Source organism: Astatotilapia calliptera, chromosome 6 (genome assembly GCF_964374335.1).
Source record: "Astatotilapia calliptera chromosome 6, fAstCal68.1, whole genome shotgun sequence".
In the NCBI taxonomy this organism is placed as follows: Eukaryota; Metazoa; Chordata; class Actinopteri; order Cichliformes; family Cichlidae; genus Astatotilapia; species Astatotilapia calliptera.
In genome coordinates, this window is record NC_137427.1 from 44,584,320 (window position 1) to 44,609,712 (window position 25,393).

A 25,393-nucleotide genomic window follows, 5' to 3' on the forward strand; every position below is an offset into this window, starting at 1 on the left:
AAGGAACGAAGAAGAAGCAGAGGGACCGAAGAAGATTAGTTATGGCGGTTCAGGTTGAGCTGAGTTATTTGGAGACTTTCCCGTCTCACCTCAGTCCTCTGGATGTTTTGATGTTAAAACCACACTTGGACCGTGTCTTCCTAAATGACACGGATCCGCCGACCGTCCTCTTCACTCCTCGGGGGCCTCAGAGCTCCGGCAGGACGGGCATTTTACTGCGTGTTCAGCAAACTACCGAAGAAGAGACGGCCGACGGAGTGACCTGTCCTACAGCCAACACGGAGTCAGCGCCACGGGTTCGGCTCTTTGCCAGCCGGCTCTTCCTGCGGCACCACGGGCTCCAGCAGTTCAGAGGTACCGGAACCGTCCGAGCTGTGGAGCCCGTCAGCCTGGACAGAGTCGTAGTTGGAGCCCGCAGCAGGCAGAGCCTCCGCCTGGCTGGATCGGAGCAGTTCACCGACAGGTTGCTGGAACTCTGCCGCCCGGGACATTGGCTGCTGGCTCGGCAAGGAGACCCGCTGCTGCTCCCCCGACATACAATCCTGGGAGAAGACCCAGGACAGGTGATGTTCAGAGTCAGATCGATTTAGAATCCCACCGTGAAGAAAAGCTGTAAACATCATTTCTGTTTTCAACTGATAATGTTTGTTTTAGCTAGCAACAAACGTGCCCGTGTTTATGTTACTTCCACAGTGCATGTTAGCCTAACGTGCTTTATGTTTGACTCGTGTTGTGATGCTTGTTGCTTTAGATTCACACGTCATGTTAGTAAGAAGAGGATGGAAAAGGCCCTTTATTTACTTACACTTGTAAATGTTAGAATTCTGGTGAAATCATTTTGAGGCCCTCTCGCCCGCCCTTTAATATTTTAAACACAATGCGCTCATCTGGATCTTTGATAGTCTGATGTTTATGTGGCAGCTGAAGACAAAGACGCATGTTATTTGTTTTGTTCAAAGCTCTAAATTCAGCGATTCACTGATTCTAATAATCGCAGTGAATCATTTTCCACTGAGCAGCTTCTTGTTACAGCTCTGAAATAAATATATGATGGAGGTATGAGAATACAGACTGATTTGCTTCTGTTTTCTGTTCATGGTGCAGCATCAGCTGTTGGAGCTGCTGGTGCTGGAGTGCAGTCCTGTAAAACAGGGCAGGATCACAGCTGATACCTCTCTGGTTCTGACAGATTGCTGGGATTCAGTCACCCCCCCACCCTGCAGGCCACTCAGACTCTGTGTGTCAGACTTTGCTCATTACGCTGACGGCCTTTGTGCTGGCCCATGTCTGCTTGATAACAGGAGCGTGCTGGATTCTGGGTTCCCAGGTGTCCCGTGTCCACTGCTATGCAGAGTGGAAGTTCGGGTAATGGACACCCAGCGATGGCTCGAGCTCAAAGAACAATATGGGGTAGCCGTGGACCTGCACAGCTGTGTGTTTGTGACCAAACAGCTGCTTCTCAGACTGGGGCTTTTCAACCAGGAGTGGGTACGGCTGTCGAAGCTCGGCGAATCCAGAGGACCCACAGGAGAGGGCGATGTCACGGGGGGCATCTGCAGAGAGAGGCTGGTCTCTGTGGTGGTGATGGATCTGCCACCAAGTCCAGAACTACAGAGCCATGACGACCTGGGCCTCATATCACCTCCTCTGTGGTTCAACATGACTGGAGGAGAAGTGATCCCTGTAAACAGCTTTATGCTCAGGATGAAGGTGCTTCAACACACTCTGCAAACATTTCAGTAAACGAGCAACTGTAACCAGATAACAGATTAGCTAGCCATCTGCACAGTGGGCGTTTTGTGCTGTGGGTGGACTGCACCTGGTGGCAGTCGTCCTTGCTCTGCTCTGTAGCCTCGATGAGCAAACTAGTTGAATGTAGAGAAGCTCACCAGCTCACAGCGAGTCTTCAGAGCAGAAGAAATGTCACCAGCTGCAGCCAAGGAGTGCATTGCTGTGAGGAGGTAGTTAAATCATGTCAGGAACACAACACCTAAACAGTAAGCCCATACACTAATCCAAGACTGAGAGAGCCAGGCTGACTTTCAGAGTAAGTGCACGGTAACTCCCAGTAAATCAGTTTTATTCTTGGTTGCCCCGTCGTCACACGTCTGTGCCCACGGGCCCGTTGTTCTCGAATTGGTCCGCACTTTAGAAAAAAGTAGGTAAGAGTATGAACCAATCAGGGTTTGCTTCCTGTCATTAACCTTTTGCTCACCCTTACCAGACATGGGCCACAAACAGTATGTTCGACTTGGAAACGTGTTTGGAAAACTATAAGCACAGCCACCAGCTGGATCCAGCAGAGTCGGATAAATAAACTACTGCACAGCTGTGAGCAAGTCTGTTTCTTCACATACATTCGAATATCAGGTTTTTAAATGACTTTACATTTTTAACGCTCAGCGGGTGCTCACAGAGGAATCAGCTGTCTGACGGACTGCATTAGTGCCAATGTTCACCAGTTGCTCTTTTTGTACAGGTCTGATTGATGATCCATTAATCTGGAAGAGTTTCTTCTATTCCAGGATTCCAAATTCATTCAAATAAAGTGTCAGTGCAACAGGAAAAAACTGTCGCCAGCAGGCATTGTATATTTGTTGAAGACTCATATTTGATCAGTTAAACGATTTTGATCCTTCTTCTTAAAGTTATCCAGTGTTGTGCACTTCACACCATAAATATCCTGAATTTGAACCCAGGACCTTCTCGCTGTGAAGCAAAAAAAAAAAGGTTTCATCCCATCAGCAAACCTTCAGTGTTTGGTTTTTTTGTTTCTGTCTCTCGTCTGGTCTCAGAGGTGGGACCCCCCTCCTCCACAACCCAGTGGTTGTCGCTCTGACACGTTCTGCCGCTCGGCTTCTCCACCGTATGCCAGCGAGCTCCACATCCAGCTGGTCACCTCTCCATCCTACAACAACCTGGGCTGCTATGACAACCTGCTGGCTCAACATTTCTGCACGCCCAGGTTGACTGATGCATCCAAACAGTGTCCTTAACATGTAGAAAGAAAGCAGCACTGTTTTACTCCAGCAGTTTGTTTGGGCTCGTTTCAGGCTGGTGTCACCAGGAGACGTTCTGACCGTTCCAGCTGGAAACCATCCAGACCTGCTCGAGACCCCCCCTGAAGGGATCCACAGGTGCTGCTTATTACTGGTTAATAAGACAAGTCTTTATGCTCATTACCTAAATCAGATCAGTGTTTCTTAGGAGCACTTGTTTTGTTCAAGATAAAAACTTTTGAAAAAATAATTCAAACATTTTAATAAATGAAATATCAGACGAGGTTTCTCAGAGAATACTGTTAAATGTCAGAACATTGGTGGTTGGGTTCATTTACATTTATAGAGAAGCAAATTGAGCCTAATAGATCAAAAACCACTCTCTTTTTTTTTTTCTTTCTTTTTGTTTTTTTCGCCTGTCCCATTTGGTTCTTTAGCCATCAGAATTGTTGTCTGAAGACCAACAAGGATACCCAATGGATTTACTTTGCCAAATGGATCATCGTGGCATTGCCGTATTGGTCCATTTGGTCGATCTTTGTTTTTATTATTTATTATATTTTATTTTCAGATGTTACAGACGGGACAGACATGAGTGAGAGATAGGAAAGGGAGAAAGAAAGAGGAAGGAAAGGAAAAACAGAAGGGGAGAGGGACAGTGAGAAAGGGGGGGAGAAAAAAAATAAAAATCTCCTGGATCACCTGTTGAGAGAAGAATAGAAAACAAGCAAAAGAAACAAAGCAACATACTAAACACAACACCATCGCATTAATCTAGCTAAGTGTAAACAGCAGTAAATACTAAATATTCAATGTTGTTGTGCAGCACGCAGGACAGATGTGCTTCGAAGTAGTAGCCAAGAAAGGTGTAATTTAAGTCTACGAGCAGTGAACACCTGTGTGGATCAGCGCGCTTGTATTCCAAAGGTTTCTCCATGTAACGATCTGCTAGGGAGTGTGGGGGGGGGGCACAGCCCCGTCCTCCAGGGTATGAAGCGGGTATGGAGGAGATCAAAACTCCAGCCATCCAGAGGCCCCCAGAACACAAGAGACCAAGGAAGACCAACAGAGGGGCAGCTGCGCCACTGTCCCAGAAAGAGCTGAGGAGAGTCCCAGATGAGGGCTCACTCAGCAGCCGCGGAGCAGAAGCCAGGGGGAGTTGCAGTGACGCGCCCGTGAGCTCCGCCGGCAGCCAGCCGTGCCTGAGTGACCGAGCCCCAGGCCGAGAGGCCGGGGGCACCCCACCTCCGAAGTGGTCCGAGCGAGCCCCAGGTTCCAGGCCCCGATAAGCAGCCGCCAAGGAGTGAGCCGGTGTGTACCTGGACGCCCATCCCCGGACACAAAGAACCACCAACGCACCGACACCTGAGGGAGTCCGCCACTGGCAGGGGAAGTGGTGGTAGTGGGAGATAGGCCTCCAAACCTTGGAGGGCCTGAGGTGTCCCCAGAGAGGTGGCGCCTGATACCCAACCTGACATATAGACACAGACATACAGGCACACACAGATACAAACATCCATTCCCCCCCTCATGCTCTCATATGCACTCACTCCACACTCAACCAACGTGGAGACAGACATAAAGAGACGCTGTACACACAATCACACTCCCCAAGCGTACTCTACACTCAAAAACCACTCTCAGGCTGTAAGTTTCTAAATTAATGTTGGAATCATCCACAATAATCATTTTGTCTGAGCTGAGCTCTAAACAATAGGCCGAAAAATCCTGAGAAATCAGATAAATTCAATTGAATTCTGAATTCTCGTCGACACACAGGCTGAGGAGCAGGAGTGGCTGCAATCTCCTACTACAGCTTATTAAGCAACCAAAGACCCAGACTGTTAATGTGTGGATTCGTTTAGGCCATCATAATCATCAGATTGCTGTAAGAGTAAATCAACAAAGCTCAGAAGAGAGAAAACTAATGTTTAAAAATCCACATTTAACTGTTTTATTCTTTGGTGCAGTGGAGGATGCTGTGTGTTCTTTGGAGGGCTCCAGAGACGCTGCAGTTAGAAACTGTTTACTGCCGTAGCTAATGCACTGCATCACTGTCTGACTGTTCAGTGAAAAATGTGTCCTCTGAACGTCTTCAGGTGTCCGGTGCTGTTCTTCAGGGTGCAGAAGGTATGCTCATCTGCAGGAAGAGAAGAAGGAGGAGGAGCTTACTTGGCCAGCAGACAGCGTACCTCGCTCTATATGGTGAACAGTGACCGCTAACCTCAGTCATTCTTCTTTATTTCATTTCCTCTGTGCGCTCCAAACATGCGGTATGTTGTTGGATCCAGAGACTTTGATTTTGGCCTCATCTGACCAGACCAGTGTTTCACAGGCTCGTCTAAATGTTCTTCAGCAAACTTAAAACACGCTTTGTCTGCAGCTATGGAGTCCTGTGTGGTAAGCGCACATGCAGGTCAGGGTGGTTGAGTGCACTGATGCACCTGCTGGTCCTAAGCCTTTCTGTAGCTCTGCACATGTCGGCCCCTCGGACAACTCTCAGTAATTCTTTTCACTCTGTCTGAAATCCTGAGGGCAGCAGCTGGTCGAGGCCAGTTCACGGGGAGCTGATGTTCTGGTCTCCAGCAGTTTAGAAATTCTTCTGTAAGCGATGCCATCAGTATGTTTGCAACAATAAGGCTGTGAAGTACGATCGTTTCTTGTGTGACACTTTGGTAATGACACACCTTTTTATAGGCTATCAGTTGGGACTGAACCCGCTGATATGTGCACTGAGTGTTGCTTTCTGATTACTGATCGGGTTCAGCTGGCGCCTGTTTGCAGCTCCCTTTCTTCATGTGTTCAGTACTGTGTCCCTGTGGCATTTATGGACATCTATGGTTTGATTTCTTTGCATGTGTGGATTTAATTAGTAGTTGTCGACATTTGTTGAAAATTTCATGCAGCAGCACTTCTACACATCCGTTTAGTTGGTGATGTGTTCAACACTTATTTTGGATACGCTGCCAGTGAAACTGGGTTACTGGTGTTCATGAATGATTGTGTGACTACTGGTTCAAGTAGCATTCATGGGTGGCTGTAGCTCAGGAGGTGTAGGGCAGGTCGCCTACTGATCGGAAAGTTGGTGGTTCAATCCCTGGCTCCACAAAGTATCCTCGGGCAAGATACTAACCCCAAGTTGCTCCCCGATGATTGGAGTGTGGATGTGTGTGGATGTAGTTAGAAAGCACTCAGTTTAGAGTGAATGGGTGTGATTGTGTGAATGCGGCGTGTTGTATTTGAGGACTCCGGGAGAGTAGAAAAGCGCTCTGTAAGAATCCGTCTGTGTACCATTCATTTTGAAGTGCACAGGGTTGGACTGTCTGCTCAGATGCAGCTGAATGCTGTGAAGCTGGTGAATACCTCAGTGTAACACATCCTGTAAAAGCTTTCTTCTGATATGGTTTAGTGACCATGTCAGCCAGCTGATCTCAATGCTTTACTTAAACCGTTGAATAAACCCATTTTTAGCTCACTGGGTTGGAGTCCGACCCGCTTCCCTCCCTGTGTCCCTGCCTTCCTGTCTGTCCAATGAAGGCTTTTCCCAAAGTGTCAGACAGCAGCTTAGCTGTGTCTGAGGGCGCTAGCTCAGGGGAGCCCTGACTCACAATAGATGCACTTTTTCTTTATTTGATCTCATTTCCATCTTCAGTGTTTTGTTGGCATGTTTCCTGTCTTTGTAGTTTTTCTTTCCTTCTCATTTTGTTATTATTTTTGCCCCTCGTTCGTGTGTGTGTCTTTCACGTCCTCTGTGCCTGCACTGCCTTATCTCGGGGGTAACAGGGTTGCAGGCACTGTTGATTTATCACAGCGAGTAAATGAGACTGTTTGTTTGCAGGGATCCTGCTCACAGTGCAGTCTTTTCTAAATCTAAGCTGTTGTTAGTCAGCGTTGTTGCTCTGACAGCTTCCCCCATCTCCTCAGGGAACATCTATAAACAGCCCCGTCCCATGTTCTCTCGTGGAGGGAGCAGCTCTGTCTCCTCCAGGCCTTAACAAGACTGTGGAGCTCCTCATCGACACCATCCTGCCTCACCTGCAGCACAGGTAACCGACCTGTCTGCTCCGATTTACAACATCAGGCAGTGAAAAATACAACTCAATAGGACCTGAGCTTGAAGTTCACATAAACAAACCTAGTTCAGTAACAGAGGGATGCATGATGGCACACTGCTGATGTTGGCTGCATGTCTGCTCGCAGCAGCTCTCTGTCTGGTTGCACGGTCCTCCTTCACGGTGCTGCAGGAAGTGGAAAGATGGCAGCAGTGAGGGCAGCAAGTGGCAGACTAAACCTCCACCTGCTGAAGGTACAACAGCTGTGCTCAAGGTTTAGAGTGATAAGATAATTAGACACCAGCACATTCTTCATGATTCCTCTCTGCAGGAGAATATTTTGTCTTTAAATAAAAGGCAACGTATTGTTTGGCTGCTGTTGTTCCTCGTTTGCAGGTAGACTGTGTGAGCCTGTGCGCTGACAGTCCTGCAGCCTCTGAGGTAAAGCTGGCGTCAGTGTTTCAGAGGGCCGAGGCCCTGCAGCCCTGCGTTCTGCTGCTCAGGAACCTGCAGCTCGTCCTCAGATCACGAGGGGCTGCCGAGAGCGACTGCAGGGTCCAGGCAAAGCTCTGCCAGCTGCTCAGCTGCGCCCCCACCAGGTCAGTGACTGCCTCTAACCCTCATTCAATACACTGGTCTAGCTCATCGAGTAGGTGATCATGTTGATGAAATGAGCTTTCCTTTTATTACCTCCCCTACCTGTAAACCACGCACCACTACAGGAGCGCAGAGTATGACTCGGCGCCACACCAACAGCTGCACTTTCACTCGGCTCTGCTTCCGAGCAGCAGAGACTTGAAGTGTTTTTAGTCAAACTGGAAGTCTCCTGTGTGAGCCACGGCTCAGAATATAATCAAATGTCTCTGGTTATCTTTCAGTGTGGTGATGGTGGCAACTGTCTGCAAAGTTCGAGATTTGCCTGCAGGCATCATGGCAGCGTTTGTCCATCAGGTAGCAATAGAGAGTCCAACTGAAGAGCAGCGGCGTGCCATGCTGTCCAGCCTGAGCAGAGACCTGCACTTAGGGAAGGACGTCAACTTGGAGAACCTCTCCAGACTCACCACAGTGAGTAATGACATCGACTCTACTCACACCACCACTGGGGCAGAATGAACTGTTAAAGCTCAGGCGTTCAGGTGACAACATGGTAGGCAGCTGTGTTGGTCCAAATCTGTAAAGCTACTCTGGGGGAGGCTTCAGGTTGTTTCTAACCATGAAGCCAAAAAGCTTCTTCTAGCTGCTCCCGTGTTCAGGAGTTGCCACAGCTGGCTGGATTTGGATGCTGGTTGCCCTTCCCGAGTGCGGTTCCTGTTTCAGTCCACATGTTCTTCCTCTGCTCCACAGGGTTTCGTGTTGGGGGACCTCAGTGCTTTGCTGGTTGAGGCTGGTAGAGCTGCCTACAGGAGGTTGATCCACAGCTGGTGAGAATAACTATGTCTTACAGGACAAGATTACCTTCTAGTCCAGATCAAATGTGTCATACTTCATCACCTGTAGTCTATAACCGAGTCTCTGAAACATGTTGGTTTTGAAGGTTGTGGTCCTGGAAACAGCGAGGTGGTGGGGTTTTTAAACGCTGAAGCTCGGTGCTCTCAGCTTCTTGGTTTTTGTGTCTGAAGCTCTAATTCAGTATGGAAAGCTTGAATGCTCCCCTCTCAGGTCTCGACTGAACATCCTTCTGCCTCCTGGAAAAAGGTGTAGACCGGGGTGGGGGACTCCAGGCGTCGAGGGCCGCAGGTTTTAGATCTCACCCTGGGTCAACACACCTGAATCACATGATTAGTTCATTGCCAGGCCTCTGGAGAACTTGAGGACATGCTGAGGACACCGGCTCTCGAGGCCTGGAGTTCCCCACCCCTGGTGTAGAACCCTCAGAGAGCTTCTTCTCCACAGCACCATATCTCCCTCACCCCTGCATACCTCGTGCTTAACCCTTTAAGACCTACCATAGAACCAAGTTCGCCAGAGCTTATATTATATTTTTACATGCTGTGGAGCCATTTTTGGGAGCATTTCAAGTTGCTATACATCAATACAACCATTATAGCCCAAACTTTAATAATATGTCTGCATTAGGTGCATAGTAATTACATAAATTGCAAAAAAGTGCAATAAACTACAAAAAAATTGAAAATCGTTTTTGTTTTTTTAACATATATTTCTAGTTAGAGAAATTTAAGAGGCTTATCCCTCAAAACTGTAAATACAAAAAAGTTGCACAAACTAGTTTCCCACCACAGGAAATTTATTTTGAGTGTCTTCATAGTTTTATTTTTGAAATACACCAATTTTTATATACTGCAGGAAAAACGAAAATAAATATTATAGTGCAAATTTGCAAAATAACAGCATGTGCATCAAAATAAACTATTTCCAGCAGTGCAATATGAGTCTTAAGCATCCCAGAAATGACACAGAAAGTCATAAAGTCAAACATAACTTTTTAAAACACATAACAAGTAAAACACAAGCTCATAAGGCCCCGATCGTAAAAAAACTACATTTCCGCAAAATGACGTCACTTCCGGTTTCGGGCAGGTCATGCGGTCATGTGATAGTTCGCGCTGATGGACGTAGGAAGTGTTACAAACAGCTGATGGATCGGCGAAGCGTGTTTCTGGAATATCATGTTTTTGTTGCTGCAAGTGATTTTTATGCAGTTTTTGCAAAGCTATATGTGGAAGGAAACTGTGACCTAGGACAAGCTGATGGCATAAGATGTAAGTACAACTCCTCCAGTTTCATATGCAAAAAAAATTATTGCGCTAGCTTACTTGGTTGCAGAGCTACCGGGATTTAAAAATAGTTACGCAAAACAGAGCGTGCCCGCTCCGATCGGCTGTAAAGGGTTAAAGAACTGTGGAGACAACAGTTGGTACAGTGCTGCTTTGTAAATTTTTGCCTCTTACGTATCCTGTTGTCTGTGTCTTAAATACGGCTGTTCTATGCTGTAGGTTACCGCCCACTGTTGTTGTGTGAATACTTGATCGTCTCACTGAACAGCCTGTAGTTCCGTCTTTATTGTTGTTTGTGCAGTGGTGCTCGGCAGCAGGAGGATCTGTGCTCCAGCGGAGTGACCATCCTGAACCAGGACTTCACCTCTGCTCTGGAGATCCTGCAGGACATCCTGTCCAAGGCCATCGGGGCCCCGAAGGTGACCAAAGACTAAAAGACCGTTATATTTCCATTTTTGCTGTCGTTGTTGTTAGTGCCCCTAATAAGGCCACACACACACAAGTTGTTGTGCATGAATGGTTGTCTGTGGCAGACTGTGGTGGAGCCGACCAAAGCGGCGGAATAACCTTTACTCCGTTTTTAGAAATTCAAGTCCATGTTTGGAAAAATGAACTGACACAACAGGCAGTGATCTTTGTTTGTGTAAACATAATATTCATTATTTACAAAAAAGTGAATATAACAGTAAAGACTTCTGTGTGTCATCGGGTTGTTTGTTTACAGTGAGAGTGGAGAGTTGTGTTTAAGTCACTCCTGTTGTATAGATACTGTGTGTGTGTGTCACAGGTGCAGCTTAATAAATTGGAAAGAAGCAGCTGTTTCTTGTTTCACCACGTTGTTGTCCTTTGTGTCCGTGTTGTGAGTAGATACCTAATGTGCGCTGGGAGGATGTCGGCGGTCTCCAGCATGTGAAGAAGGAGATCCTAGACACGGTTCAGCTTCCTTTGCAGTGTCCTCAGCTCTTGTCTCTGGATCTGAACCGGACTGGAATCCTGCTGTGTGGACCACCAGGGACAGGAAAGACTCTGTTGGCCAAAGCTGTGGCTACTGAGTGCTCCATGACTTTCCTCAGGTAGATTTCGTTCCACTTCATAGGAACGAAACAGGCAGAAAGGCGTCACGCTGGAAAGAATCAGCATTTGTTCACTGACACTGTTACTTCTGTCTTTTAGTGTCAAAGGTCCAGAGCTCATCAACATGTACGTGGGTCAGAGTGAAGAAAACATCAGAGAAGGTGTTTCTTAGTCTTTACATTCAACCATATTTGTTTTGGTAATGTTGTTAGTTTCAAGCTAACGTCTGAGACTGAAAACTCACCGAGTTACTATAAAGCCACATTATTGTTTGTCTTGGAACATTGTTTCATTTTAACATGGCAGAGTGCCTGGACAGTGCCGCTCCTTCTTTAAGCCATTACCGAAAAAATTGAAGTTTATTTTTTAAAATGGCTCACTGTAAAAAACAAACAAACTGTCGTCTCTTCCTGTTTGTTCTTTTTTGTTTTGCTGCATTTACAGTGAATAATATTCTTGTTCCCAGAAACGTATCACCCAGAGTTAAATTGGAACACATTTTTAAGTAAATGTTATATTTTTGTACGTGATGTGGATTGCCATCAGTTTTCCACAGAGCACGCTCAGCAGCTCCCTGCGTCATCTTCTTTGACGAGCTAGACTCTCTGGCTCCCAGCAGAGGGCGCAGTGGAGACTCTGGAGGGGTGATGGACAGGTGTGTGCACGCCTTCATTTTTATTTTGTTTGATTATTTATAATATTTGTTGTTTCTGATTTTTCTTTTTCTTTCTTTTTTTTTTGTTCAAAAGAAATGAATCTTTTTCATTATTGGGAAGCACTATGGCACCTTGACTGAGAGAGAGGGCTGCCACGATTGGTCGACTAGTCACGATTACGTCGGCTATCAAAATCGTCGACGACTGATTTAATAGTCGACGCGTCGTTTGAAGCTTTGTAAGATCACAAAAGACGCAGGAATAAGTAGCAGGATTTAAGAGTGTAATAACGGACTGAAACAGAAGATGGCAGCACTGCATGTACAAGGATGCCAGCTGCCGTTAAACACCAAAGAAGAAGAAACTGTGTCCCAGAATTCATAGCGCGGCCCTGCTCAGTTTCCAACAATGGCGGCAGCTAGTTAGTTTTAATATTACTCTTATTATTCTTTCTGGGTCACAAAATAAACATTTAACATATTTTCAGACGAGAATGTAGCTGTGTAAACCTCAAATATCGGCTCAGTTTATCAGGACACCACATATTTTCAAAAGCGCTCCGACGTTTTCGGAGACGTCTGTTACCCACTAGCTCGATAGCGAGCCGGGAGCTAGGCTCACTAGAGCTGTGAGAGCACCGGCTCTAGTGACACCGGCTGTTTTCAAACCCACCGCCGTCTTTCGCTACTCAGGTTAAACATGATATATAAGTCACTTAGATAACTTAAAATGTTATTGTTTGGCTTTTTTTTAGTATTTTATTTGTTCCTGAGTAAATCGGTTTGGCTGAGATTAAAGTTATAGTTTTTACACAGCTGAATAAACGTCAAGCAGACAGCTGATTATCAGAAGTGTGAGATGCTCCAGAGTTTACTCCGGTGTCCTGTTATATTTTAGATAGCAAGGAGTTTATTAAACTTCACCGAAACAATCTGCAAACTTCATCAAAATTTAATAAACTATCATCTTGTCTTTATTTTTAGTTAGCACTGACCATAAACACTTAAAGCTGTAAGCTAATGATAGTTATATAAGAGCAGATGCTGCTGGTGCAATAAGCTGTACGTTTTACGTCCAATGGATGATGATCTGATTAGTCGACTAATCGCAAAAATAATCGGTGACTATCAAAACAATCGTTTGTGGCAGCCCTACTGAGAGACATAATTTACTGTGCTCAGCTCTTGTACCATCGATAAATTTTACTTGCCTTCTTGTACAGAGTTGTGTCTCAGCTGTTGGCTGAGCTTGATGCGCTGCACTCATCTGGTGGGGTTTTTGTAATCGGAGCCACAAATCGTCCAGACCTGCTGGACCAGTCACTGCTCAGACCTGGCAGGTCAGCGCTCTCACTCACTCACACACAGTTATGTTTACATCACTTCACAGGGTGTTGTGCTGGCTCCAAAAACAAATCAGTTCTTAATGAACCACAGAATTACCTTGCTGCTTAGTTGATGAGTTTTTGTTTGCAATTCCTAGATTCAAGACTTCTTCAATAAAGCAATTCTGGTTCCCTTTCAGTGGTTTCACTCGGCACAACACATAAGCATCCTCCCCCTTCTATTTAGCTCTGTTGTCTGCCGCCTTGAAGTTAGCTTAACTGCCCCTGTTGGTGTTGGCCTCCAATGCACAGTTGGTGCATAGGATGCCCGTGGAGCGATAAGTTCGAGTTTTCCTTAGCGTTTTGGAATGGACACCAAATCAAAGCAAGCAAGGCAGAAATCTTCTGTTTGCCCCTGTCCTCAGGGGTGCGGTTTCTCTTTGCACGACAGGGACCAGCACGATGCGTGCCCCGTCTGCCTTGAGATTGTCCACGCTATGAGAGCATTGATGGAGCCGAAGCCTGTTATTTTGTCACTAGCTCCGGCGCTCGAGGCTGGAAAGACAGGTGGTGTTTGTGGGGAAAGTGCTGGGACATACGGTTGTCGCACTCCATGACCCTCTCCAATCTGAGTCTGGGGCCCCGGCTTCATCCGAGTCATGAGCTCCGTCACTATGTTCCGGATGTACCAGGAGCTCAGATTGCTGGTTCCTGATGACAGCCCGCTGGGACCTCACCCTGCGAGTCTTGAACAAATATTTACAAAGGTACAAGTTGAAGATGCTAACAATCAGCTTTTGAATGCAGTCGGCCTGGAAGATTGTTTCAAACCAACTGATCTAATAGATGCTTATTTTCATGTGGCTATACACCCGAACCACAGGCAGTTTCTGAGGTTGGATTCGAGCGCGTAGGCTATGAATACCTGGCGCTGCCATTCCGGTTGTCTCTCGCTCCTCGCACTTTCACAAAATGTGCCGAGGCAGCATTGGCATTCCTCAGAGAGGGAGGCATTTGCATCTTAGCTTATGTAGATGACTGGGCTCTTGTAGCTTGCTCCAGAGAGTAGGTGGCGACACAGCTGCCTCTGGTTCTGTCAAATATTCAGGCACTGGGTTTCTCTGTGAACTTTCAAAGAGCTTGCTAGTTCAGAGTCAGCACATTTCTTTCCTCGGTTTGGAAATATGCTTGCTTTCCAGCTGTGCACGTTTGTCAGCTGCATTTCATTGCTGATTTACTCTATGATCACTGTAGTGCCACTTGAATTGTTAAAGATGAGAGCGTTTCAGTGCTGCATCTTGCATGCTAGCTCTTGGTCCTGTAGGGAGCCGGGGTGCTGCATCAGGGTGTTGTTTCACAAGGTGGTGTCCACAGATGCTTCCCTAAGGGGGTGGGGAGCACTGTGTGAGGGCACATCAGTGAGAGGGATCTGGACCACAGCCCAGTGTGATCTGTGCATCAACCACTAAGAGCTGCTAGCAGTGTTCTTGGCTCTCAAGCATTTTAATTCAATTCAATTTTATTTACACAGCGCCAAATCACAACAACAGTCTCCTCAAGGCGCTTTATATTGTAAGGTAGACCCTACAATAATACATACAGAGAAAAACCCAACAATCATATGACCCCCTATGACCAGCACTTTGGTGACAGTGGGAAGGAAAAACTCCCTTTTAACAGGAAGAAACCTCCAGCAGAACCAGGCTCAGGGAGGGGCGGGGCCATCTGCTGCGACCGGCAGATGGCCGGTGATGATATGCATAAATGGGAGCTCATTTCTGTCCAGTTCTGAGGGGCCAGCATGTCCTAGTCAGTGCAAACAAATCAACAGAGGTCTCTTACATAAACAGGGAGGGAGGAAGACGCTCCCTTCCCCTGTTGAATCTGTCTTACTCTCTACTGTTATGGTGCAGTGTTCGTTTTATGTCTCTGAGAGCCGCTTATGTTATGGGCCATTTGAACCTGGGGCCAGACCTTCTCTCCACAGGGGGTCCTCTGGTGAGGGAATGGAGGTTCCACCCTTTTGATAGTGGCCCAGATTTGGGATCTGTTTGGCAAGGCGCAAATTGCACCAATCATTTTGCCTCCAGGGTAAACACTCACTGCCCCCTGTTCTTCTCCATAATTGACCACATTGCACCCTTGGGCATGGACGTGCAAGCGCACCAATGGCCAGACGTGCTCCTGTATGCATTCCTCTCGATATCTCCAGTTCTAGAGAGAGCCTCACCAGTGTCTTTCTCTGATTCTAGTGGCCCCTTGGTGGCCCACAAGGTCATGGTATGCAGAGATAATTGGTCTGTTGGCAGTGAGTCCTTGGCAGCTTCCTCTCCACAGGGACCTCCTCTCACCTGTGATTCACCCACACCCGGATCTGTGGTGCCTTCATGCTTACCTGGTCAATCTTGATTGCTACCGCAGCGTCCACTAGAGGCTGGTACCCTCACAAATAGCAGGCCTTGGAGCGAGACTGCCACACTCTCCAATTCCAGTGCTCTGTTGTGGATGTGTTGACATTCCTGCAGGAGCTGCTGGATGAGGCCCTTTCATTTTCTACAGTTAAGGTTTATTTAGTAGCTATATCTGCTTGTCATATTGACTTTGACAGGGTGACACCAGGTGCACATGCCCTCGCCATACGTTCTTTAAAAGGGGTTTGCCGGCTGAGACCTGTGGTTAGGTTAATCTGCTCTTATTGCACCTACTGCTCTTGCACTTCTGATTAGATGCAGAATTTATTTCGATACCCTGTATTTGTACATGTGTCATGACAATAAAGTTTAAGTACAGTGTCCCTGCAGGGGACTTGTCTTTGGTGCTGGAGCGCCCCCTTTTTTGAACCCATTAGGTCTTGGATATGAAATATTATATAATATGCTTCTCGCTTTGGCAAAGCGAGTGGGTGACCTTCATCGTCTGCCTGTGCATCCCTCCTGCACACAGTTCTCTCCTGATTGTGCCCGAATGCTGCCCATTTTCCCACGGTCATTCCTGCAGCTTCTAGCTCTATGGACATTGAGTGGCTGAGCTTTTGCTCCCCTCCTCTTGCGTCTGAGGAGCAGAGAAGGATGCTTTCTTTTTGTCCGGTGCGTGTGCTATGTACCTACATTTGGTCCACTCAAAACATGCGTTAATGTGACCAGTGTTTGTCTGCTTCGCTAAGGGGGGCTCTGTCTAAACCAGAGGTGGGACCAAGTCATTGTTTTGCAAGTCTCAAGTAAGTCTCAAGTCTTTATCCTCAAGTCTCAAGTCAAGTCTCAAGTAATGTCAGGCAAGTCAGAGTCGAGTCTCAAGTCACTGGTGTAAAAGTCCAAGTAAAGTCACAAGTCTGAAACTTTGAATTTCAAGTCCTTTCGAGTCTTTAAAAAAAACAACGAAAAAATAATGTTGCAGTTATGCTAAATGTAAATATTAGACCATGTAATTTTTAAATCTGTGTTTTTCTCAACACATGACAAAATAGTGAACTTAGAAAATATACACAAATTGTGAAATTGCACCTCTTTAAAATGCAGCTCAATTAAACCTAGCTCCAAGAATAATTTTCACCGACAGTTCTGAGATAAGCTGCATGTTATTCTTGGATGCGCTAGGACTGGCTTTAAAATCGCATGACAAAAATATCATACATAAATAAATGATATTTAAAAAAAAAACAAAAAAAACTGCATCACCAACGTAGCCTGGACAACATTTGCTAGTTAGATGAAGTCAGCTATCTCATCGTAGCATATTTATATGCATATTTATAATCATACGGTTCTTGGAGTGAGTGCATACACTCATGAAGTTTAGTAACTTCAGGTCACTGCAACAAGCCCAGGTACAGTTTACCGCCGGATGGGTGCAGGACCTTGAAATGCACCGTGTAGAACGAAAGACCATCGTACGTATCATAAGTTTACCAGTCTCACAAATCGTCGTCATAAATACACATTCATTAACCGTTTATTAATAGGACCTTTGAGCTCAACGGTAATTAATTAGTAGTGGAAATAATTTCTGGTAGCATCACAGAAATGTAGCAGTGACAATAATATTGTATGCTGTAATCGTACTGGGCAATTAGTGATACAAAAAACCTGTTTTATCCTGTGAATAAAAGTATATGTTTTTGTCAATGTACCATAATAACAGAAGCGAAACGCAATATTGTGTCAGGACAATTCACTATTTATGCACAATAAATAAAGGAGCATAGCGCGACAATTTCTGTTCAGCGCCAGACTTGCTTGTAACCTATATCACCAATTATGTTATGAAAATGACGCATTAACTACAACAGCAGACTGACCTTCGTGTAAATGCTTGGAGCAGACTAACCTGTGAGCTGGAGGGTTCTGGGACGTTATATTTGATCTTTGAATGGCTGCAATCCAGGCCATCCGTCGCGTCTTTGTTACTTCGGAAACATGGCTCGAACAATTTCTCTTCAACGACGTAATCCGATAACAACCGATCTCTTTACCCGTCGGCTTCCCGTGGCTGTCATGCGACCGGCTATTGCAGTTAATAATACAACAGCTTCTTGCCATTTTTGTGTTTCTTTTTATCGCTGTGTAACTGATTTCAATTGAAAGCCTGCGTGCGCTAGTACCGCTTGCCACGAGTTCCCAGAATCCTTTGCGGTTCTACCCGTGAATGACGTCACATTTTCAATCTCTATATAATATGCATGTTAAATTTTATATTTGGGGTGAAATATCAAGTCTTTTCAAGTAAACCGGTTCAAGTTCAAGAGACTGAGGAGGAGCTTCTTCCCGCAGGCGATACGGTCTCTCAATCACACCACCACACAGTACTGACCCACACATATGGTTCTTACACACACACTGGACTTTCTGGACTTTGGTTTTGCACAACACTGGTCACTATATTCTTCATTTCCGGTTAATACTTGTACAGCTGCTGTTATTGTGTATATATTTATTTAGATTTAGATTTCTTCATACATTCTTATATAGTTCTATATTGTGTATTTTGTTGTAGAGTTATTTTATTTTCAACTTTAATTTATAGATTTTATCTTATTCTTCCCAGTTAAATTTACCCTTCATTCTAATTTGTGTTGTACAGTTATTTCATTTTTAACCTTAATTTATATTTTATTCCTTCCTAGTTAAATTTACCCTTTTTAATTTTCCATATTTATTTCCTATCTTATTCATAGCCTTTTCCTTTTTTGTTTTCTTTAGGTCACGAGCAGTTGTCCAAGCATTTCACTACATATCGTACTGTGTATGACTGTGTACGTGACAAATAAAATTTGAATTTGAATTTGAAGTCCAAGTCAAGTCACAAGTCTTAGAACATTTTTTCAAGTCTAAAGTCATAAAATTAATGACTCGAGTCTGACTCGAGTCCAAGTCATGTGACTCGAGTCCACACCTCTGGTCTAAACCAGGGGTGGGCAACATCAGGCCTTGAGGGCCGGTGTCCTGCAGTTTTAGATATCATCCTAGGGCAACTTCTGTTCCCTGAAGGAGAGGAACGAGGTACAACACAACATTGCCCTGCCGCACAGCTTGGCTCGGTGAAGAGCGACTATCGAACTGATGGATGACTGTGATGACACGGGGTATATATGTAGGCGGGGCCGTGCGCATGTCATCGCGGGCCATCCGCTTTAAAGGTGTGAATAAAGGTTTCTTCAGCCAGGGCACGTGGGAGCGTAATATCAAATACTTATGTGTTGTACTAGGGCTGTGCGATATGACCAAAATCTCATATCCTGATATTAAGACGTCTATCGTCCCAATAACGATATAAATCACAAACATGGAACATTTTCTGTAAATCCTGTGAACCTCGGGCAGCTCGACTTGTGTGAAGTGTTTCCAGCTGGGCGTCCTGTAGCTGGAGGCGAGTGTTTTAACGATGCATGAAACGATACATTTTTAGTCATAAGTTGTAACGGCGCCGTTTTCTTTGAGTATTTATTACACGGCGTGCTGCGGGGAAAAGCCTGTTCTAACGTTTGAGTCTAAGGTTTATTTTTTAGCACCTGACGGCTCTTTTTGCTTCTCATTCATAAACTCTCTGCATCTTTCACGTGATTCAGTTTATTTTGAAAAGTCTAAACAGGATCGTGTCACTAGCGTGTCACGTGCGACACCACGAAACAAACGATAGCGTAAAATGAAACGACAGACGTTTTTATATCGTCATCCGATATATATCGTTACATCGAACAGCCCCATGTTGTACCTCGTTCCTCTCCTTCGGGGAACAGCAGTTATAGATATAACATTATGTTTCATTTGGAATCAATTAGACAGATTTCTCTGATTTCAGTGTGTGTCTGAACCTCTCCTGGACTTTGTCTTCTTAGGTTTGATAAGCTGGTCTACATGGGAATCAATGAGGATCGTGTTTCCCAGCTGCAGGTTTTTCAGGCCATCCTCAGAAAGTAAGAACAGCACTTCCTGCGAAGGCCGGGCCTTTACACAAGCTGCAAAAAGCTAGGCACAAAAAACAGCCATCGAGCTTTTTTTCTCCGACATTTTTCATTCTGATATGTTTCATTAAATACTTTGGTCTTCACAGCTTCAGTACAGAGAACCTGTCATCGGATTAAAGTAAAATTATGAAATTATGAGCATGAGAAATTTGTGTTTACGTAGCATCAGTCCATTTAAATGGTAAGTACTATACTTTAACTTCATCTTTTAAAATGAGCTTTTTCTTGGTTCCAGATTTCAGTTAGACCCTGCTGTGAATCTCCAAGAGGTGGTGGACTGCTGCCCTGCTCACATGACCGGTGCTGACCTATACGCTCTTTGTTCAGATGCCACGATGGCAGCCATCAAGAGGAAGATCTCTCTCATCAGTGACGGTGAGGAAACCTGATTCATTCTGATTCATTGAAAGGACTAGATGTTACAATCCCTGATGATGCATTGCTTAAGCGATGACTACTATGAGGAAAGGCAGCCCGAAGCTTTTTCAGGGGGACACATTGTCAGCTGTGTGCCTCAACTTCACAGGGTGTTTCGGCCTTTTGTCACAAATATTTTACTCTTAGCTTCCTTGGTTAGGTGTAGGGATTAGAAATCTGATCTAGAGTATTATATTTAAATTATTAACATTTTTTTTGTGATCAACATTTTATTGATTTAAAACGGGGAGGGGGGGTACAGACATATACAGCACAACTGTAAACTGCAGTAGCAAAGCAAACATTGGTCACAAGGCATAGGGACAGCAAAGAACAAACACAAAGTCAAAACCAGTTATTGCCTGTTCCAGGAGGAAGAGGATGTGAATCCAGCGAACAACATTTTGCATTTTATTTGTTTTAAGGAGATTTCAGAGGTATCATAAGGAGACAAAGACCAGGATTGGGAATATAAAAAAACTTCCAGCACCTCAGATAACACAGAGTTCACAAAGACCCAAAAATTGGATACAACAGGACCGTCCCAAAACGTGCAAGAACGAGCCTGGTGACGAATCATTGCAGATGTGACAGTGATACGTAGCCTGTAGTTTCATCTGGAACCTCCTACAGGGTGTAATGTATGTTCTGTGTATGGTTTTCAATTGATGCGCCAGGTTCTTAGAAGTCAAACTCAGATTAGACCACACTGTATCCCAGTCTACATTAACCTGTAGTCCTCCCAGTTCCCTGACCCAAATAGATTCAATGGGCAGGGGCTTTATACCCTGTTCAGCTAATTTGTTGTAGAATTTGGAAACAGAAGGTCTGCCAGAGTTAGGCAAGATCCATTCCAGCATGGGATGAGAGGGAAGAGGAGAGTCCCAGGGGACACCATATGCTTTTAAAGCTGATCTGAGCTGCAGATACACGAAGTAAGAAGAAAAACGTGTCCTTAAGTCCTGAAATGAACGAAGGCCTTGGGCGTTGAATAGATCATCAAAAAGGTTTATCCCGAGTGAGAACCAAGAGGGTTGAACAAATGGTTGGTGATATATTTGGAGGGCTGATGAAGACAACACAATGTCAGGATCCCAAATCTCATGGAGTCAGTCGAGGGAAGTGACCCAATTACTTTCTTGGGGAAGTTTATTCCCAAGATTGTGGAACTATTGGTTTGGTCTGTCACTGTGATAACGGTCTTTTCTTTCTGATTTCATTTTTATTTTAATTATATCTTCTAACCTGTTGTTGCCTTTACCCATGAACTTAACTTTCATTTTTGGGAAAGTAATAAATAATGCAGATTTTATCGTTATTACTGTTGATTTGTTTACTCAGACCTTCTCTGTCACTTTTTAACCGGATCTCGAGGGAAGGAAGTCCCTTTTAGCACAGTTGCATTAGCAGATTTGTCTGAAGCTGGTTTTTCTCTTTGCTCCAGAAGAGTTATACACAGGGCTCTCCCCGTCTGCTCTCTGTAATATGTTGACATTTCTATTGTTTTTGCAGGTCTTGTCCTTCTAACAGGGTTTTCCAGTCAACTGTTCATTCTTCTGCTGCTGATAAGTGTAATGGGGTTGTGAGATTTTCCATTGTAATCTACAGTTCAAATTGTTGGGCTGACAACGGTGGTAGAATAGCTGTGCAAAAACTCAAACTGATTTGTGGTCAGCTAGTACTGCTGGGCCTCTCAGGCTTTAAACTTGTTATATGTGCTCTGATGGATCATACACTGTATAGATTATTAACAGAGTCTTTGCAAGCGTGGTCAAACAACAATAGCAATAGTAGATTGCTGCTGCCTGTTAAATCCTAGTGTTTACCCACCTATCATTAAGACATAAATCCAACTCAAGAATTGACTTCAGTTTTGTGTCTAGTTGTTTGTTCCACGAAATCTGAGGTGAATCACGTAGGCTTTACTGTGAAGCAGGGACTGCTCCGTACACTACACCTCATCGAAACACCACCTAACTGTGCGATGAGCTCTTTGGGAAGCCCCGGTCGGTGTCTCTGAATCCAACCACAGACGACTTCAACCCCGACCTCCTCTTGCCGCCTTTTATTGAAAACAGTTACAGTGCACACAAGCAGCACCCATTGTAAAATCCCCCTATGGTCACAAAAGGTTAAAATTGTGTGTGTGTGTGTTTTGGGGGTGCGTTTGTGTGACTTCCTGCTCACCAAAGGCTAATCTCCCCCCCGTGTATGGCTTAACCCCTCTAACAGTCTCACAAAACACGAACACAGGTGAGGTCATAAAGGCAGGAAGTAAAACATCCTCACTAAATAAGAAACAGAACCCTCACATAGGATGTGTCCCTGTAATGAAACACTACAGCCTCCCCCACCCACAGGCTGGGGAGGTCAACAGAAACAAAAGAATGTCTTTGATCATGCTGCTTGAACTAAGACTTACAAATTTAAGTAACACAATGACAACATTTAACAATTTGATTTGTGTAAAAACAACAAAAATGTGATCACAAAAGATACACTTCCTGTTCCTCTTTCTGTGCTTGTTGTTATTTGTAGTAAACACTGATGGACTATATGTATAGAAAAGTCTGAGTGCAGCTGCAGTCTGCCAGCTGAAAGTTGTGCCCGTTAACAGCTGATTCTGCTGGTCTGACAAAAATGATGCAAAAAGATCCCTGTTCCACATCTTTAAACTTTTGAACAGGCGGTGAGATCGGCGCGACTTGTCTGCTCTTCTCCCTTCAAACCTTTTACCCTCTGCATCCCTTCCTCTCTCCCTGTCAGGTCTAGACTCTGAAGACTCTCCTGTCCTCCTCTCTACTGAGGATTTCTCCACTGCTTTAGAAAACTTCAAGTCATCAGTTTCTGATGAGGAGCTCCTGCGATACAAAGACATTCAACAAAAACTCGCTGCAAAGTAGAAACACACAGACATCTGTTCGTCATGGGGCTGACAGATGTTCAACAGTTTCATTTAAATCACCTCAGAAACATCACTGCTGTACAATACTGCACGGCAATGTAAATCATTTAAACAGAAGTTGGTAATATATTTAATTAATAAAGACACTAATGAAAAGTGGTTTGTCTGTCTCTGTGTTAGCCGTGTGACCCTGGACCGTCAGTCTGTCCCGGGTGTACCCGGCCTCTCGCAGCCTGTAGGCTCACTGTGACCCTGGACTGGCTGGATGAAAACTGGTGTAGAATTTCACTGTGTTTGGTGGAGCTGCCATCATCATTTGTAATTGGCACATAAGCGGGGCGTCGGAACGATCTGGAGTCGTGTTTCAGCACCTTCAGTAAATCTGAGCGGCAGCTTAATGCTGTTAAGGAAGATCTTTCTATTTCTGTGCTGGAGCCATGGTTCCACCTGCAACGCTCGCCACACAGCCTGCTTTCCTTCTCGTGTCTGTCATGCATGTAAGCATGCATAGGTCAAAGTTACAGCCAGTGTTTTTCTACACGTAACTACCATGAACAAAGCCGCTGATACCATAAACTCCCACAAAAGAAGAATCAGCAGCAGACACAATCTGTTGGACCTTTTTGTCAGCCATGTTAGTGATACTCATAGTTCCCCAAGTGCAACATTATACTTTTACTTTAAACTTTATCCTTTTTCCTTTTCTGGACAGGGAGGAACGCTGGTTTGAGGGCGGAGTCAAGGGAGGCCATTTACGTGAAAAGAGAAAGGCCCCATCCTCCATTCAGAGATGGCCTAAGGGTCCATCTGTCACCATCTTACATGCTGTGATTGCAGCCATTCAGCTCTCTGTGAATGAGACTCATGGCCGTTGATCAGTGAGCGTTGTTCAGTGGTCATGAGAATTTGCATATTAATGATCATAAACTGACCTCCCAGCCCATTGTTCCGTCAGTGCTGCTGGTTTCAGTCATTATGCAGATGTTTACAAGGTTGGAAACCTGCAGTCAGCTGAGACTGAAGAAGGCAGTTGGATGAGTGACAAAACATTTCTCCCACTGAAAACATCCAGATGAACAGAATTCATTTTTTGGGGCTGTTTATAATAGATGTAATTTATCCACTCCGGGTTTTTTTATTGTTGGTATTACATGTCCAAAGAATAGAAGCCATGATGTGATCCTGCAACAATTTAATTGCATACTTTAAATTTATCAGGGATCTCTGGGGTGTCTTTGTTTGAAATCATTAACAATAGCAGCCCGTCTGACAGCCTGGTGGAAGTGTTTCAACAAATGTGTCCTTAGAAGTTTATTTAGATGGTGCTATTTCGAACAATTCTGACTTTACAATTAACATGAAACCACTGTACTTGTGCATACGAGTTAGAAAAGGCTTCACACACCTGCAGCACATTTTTAAAGTAATATCCTGGTCTTATTTTCTCACTTGATGCAGACGTACAGGATACGGACATTTATCTGCAATACCTACAACTTAAATCAGTTGTCCACTCACTTAATACTGAGCTTAATACTATAAATGTTATCTTTCCACAGGCAACTTCAACATCCAATTACAAAAAAAAAGAAACATGGGAATCAGACCTATCACTACTATCACTACTAATGCCAACATCTGGAATGAGATTTGCAGAAGCATCTATTTCAAAACAAAATCTGCCAATTTACAGCTAATGCAATATTAAATATTCCACAAAACTCAGCTTTCTAGACAAACAACTTTAAATAGGAGTCACATCAGGATTGTTCACAAAATTAGGTAAATGGTTTTATGCAGCTCTGCTTTTACAGTTAAATCGACTTAAACTACAGTATAAAAGAGCCCTTGCACTGCAGTGGTGGTCTCTTTGATTGAAGCCCAAGTCAAAAAAGCCCAGTATGCAGATGGCATTGCTGTCTTCAGTAATAGATTAAAGTTTATTGTCATGTACACTGCAAAACACAAATGGTTACTCTGAGCAATGAAATTCTTGCTTTGCGAGTTCCCAGGCAGGGGACAGAAGTAGTGGTGGTTGAAGTGAGCCTTCAGAAAACGAGGGAAACGGCTGGCTCACCAGAGGAATGGGCGCAGGCATCTGCCAGGTGGCAGGAGTGTGATCTGTGTGCCGTGGGTGGGTGCGGTCCTTAATGATGTTGTGTGCCCCTTTTCCGACCTGGGTGATGTAAATCTCCTGTAGTGGTGGGAGGGGTACTCCACAGGCAAACTGTGCTGTTGGAATTACCTCACTGTGATGGAGTTTGTCAGGACACTCTTTGCTGTGCATCTGTAAAGGCTGCTAAGACGTTTGGAGGTTAATCGAAATTTTCTCAGCTTCCTTAGAAAGAAGAGGTTTCAAGATGGAAACCATCATGAACTGAACACACCTGCAAAGCAGGTTGCTGAATTTAGATGCGTGAGTGTCATTGAATACCTGTGCCTGTGAAAGAAGTTAGTTGCACATGATTATGTTCTTTCTAGCACATGGCTTTGGAAATAAATATAATTCCATATTTTAGTTATAAAAAGGGGGTTGTCATAGTTTACCCCTTCAACATCAACCAGGTAACCAAAAAACTCAAGACGACCTCAGAATCTGGAGCTTTTTCCTATAAGAGATCTGGAAGTGAGAAAAGGCAATAAATAGACATTTTCACATAAATCTGCAACAGTAGGGCTGATGAGAAATAGAAATCTATTTTAATATTTGATATCTGGCAAATAGGTCTTTAAATTAGTTGGTGTTGATGCTTCTTATCACCTGTCCATGG

At 44.6% G+C, this 25,393-nt stretch overlaps 1 protein-coding gene and 1 long non-coding RNA gene across 5 annotated transcripts in view; one reads left to right on the forward strand and one right to left on the reverse strand.

Moving 5' to 3' along the window:
• pex6 (peroxisomal biogenesis factor 6) lies at positions 1–22,778 on the forward strand. Of its 4 annotated transcripts, none has more exons than XR_013909511.1 (18): positions 1–563; positions 1,105–1,710; positions 2,796–2,965; positions 3,054–3,137; positions 5,099–5,204; positions 6,924–7,045; positions 7,200–7,305; positions 7,448–7,650; positions 7,930–8,116; positions 8,396–8,472; positions 10,088–10,205; positions 10,654–10,859; positions 10,960–11,021; positions 11,327–11,515; positions 12,739–12,855; positions 19,172–19,249; positions 19,536–19,675; positions 22,484–22,778. XR_013909511.1 is itself a non-coding variant. In XM_026172190.2 (18 exons), the coding sequence occupies exons 1-18, from the start codon at positions 42–44 to the stop codon at positions 22,618–22,620; spliced, it is 3,150 nt and encodes a 1,049-aa protein (XP_026027975.1). In that variant the 5' UTR covers positions 5–41; the 3' UTR covers positions 22,621–22,778. The 4 variants fall into 4 exon arrangements, 3 of the variants coding, with proteins under 3 accessions (XP_026027975.1, XP_026027976.1, XP_026027977.1); XM_026172190.2 differs by having other exon boundaries at positions 5–563; positions 11,407–11,515; XM_026172191.2 differs by having other exon boundaries at positions 5–563; positions 7,203–7,305; positions 11,407–11,515.
• The window catches only part of LOC145429277 (uncharacterized), an 84,115-nt gene continuing 76,624 nt past the window's right edge, over positions 17,903–25,393 (reverse strand). The window contains exon 2 of the long non-coding RNA XR_013909519.1: positions 17,903–17,932. This is a non-coding gene — a long non-coding RNA (uncharacterized LOC145429277). The remainder of the gene's footprint in view (positions 17,933–25,393) is intronic.

Bases quoted from the DNA above. Each gene is read 5' to 3' on its own strand.
- pex6 (XM_026172190.2), top strand. From the start codon at position 42: ATGGCGGTTCAGGTTGAGCTGAGTTATTTGGAGACTTTCCCGTCTCAC. The intron at 1,711-2,795 runs GTGCTTCAACAC...GTCTGGTCTCAG, and splicing joins GCTTTATGCTCAGGATGAAG to AGGTGGGACCCCCCTCCTCC. The intron at 10,860-10,959 runs GTAGATTTCGTT...TCTGTCTTTTAG, and splicing joins TGCTCCATGACTTTCCTCAG to TGTCAAAGGTCCAGAGCTCA.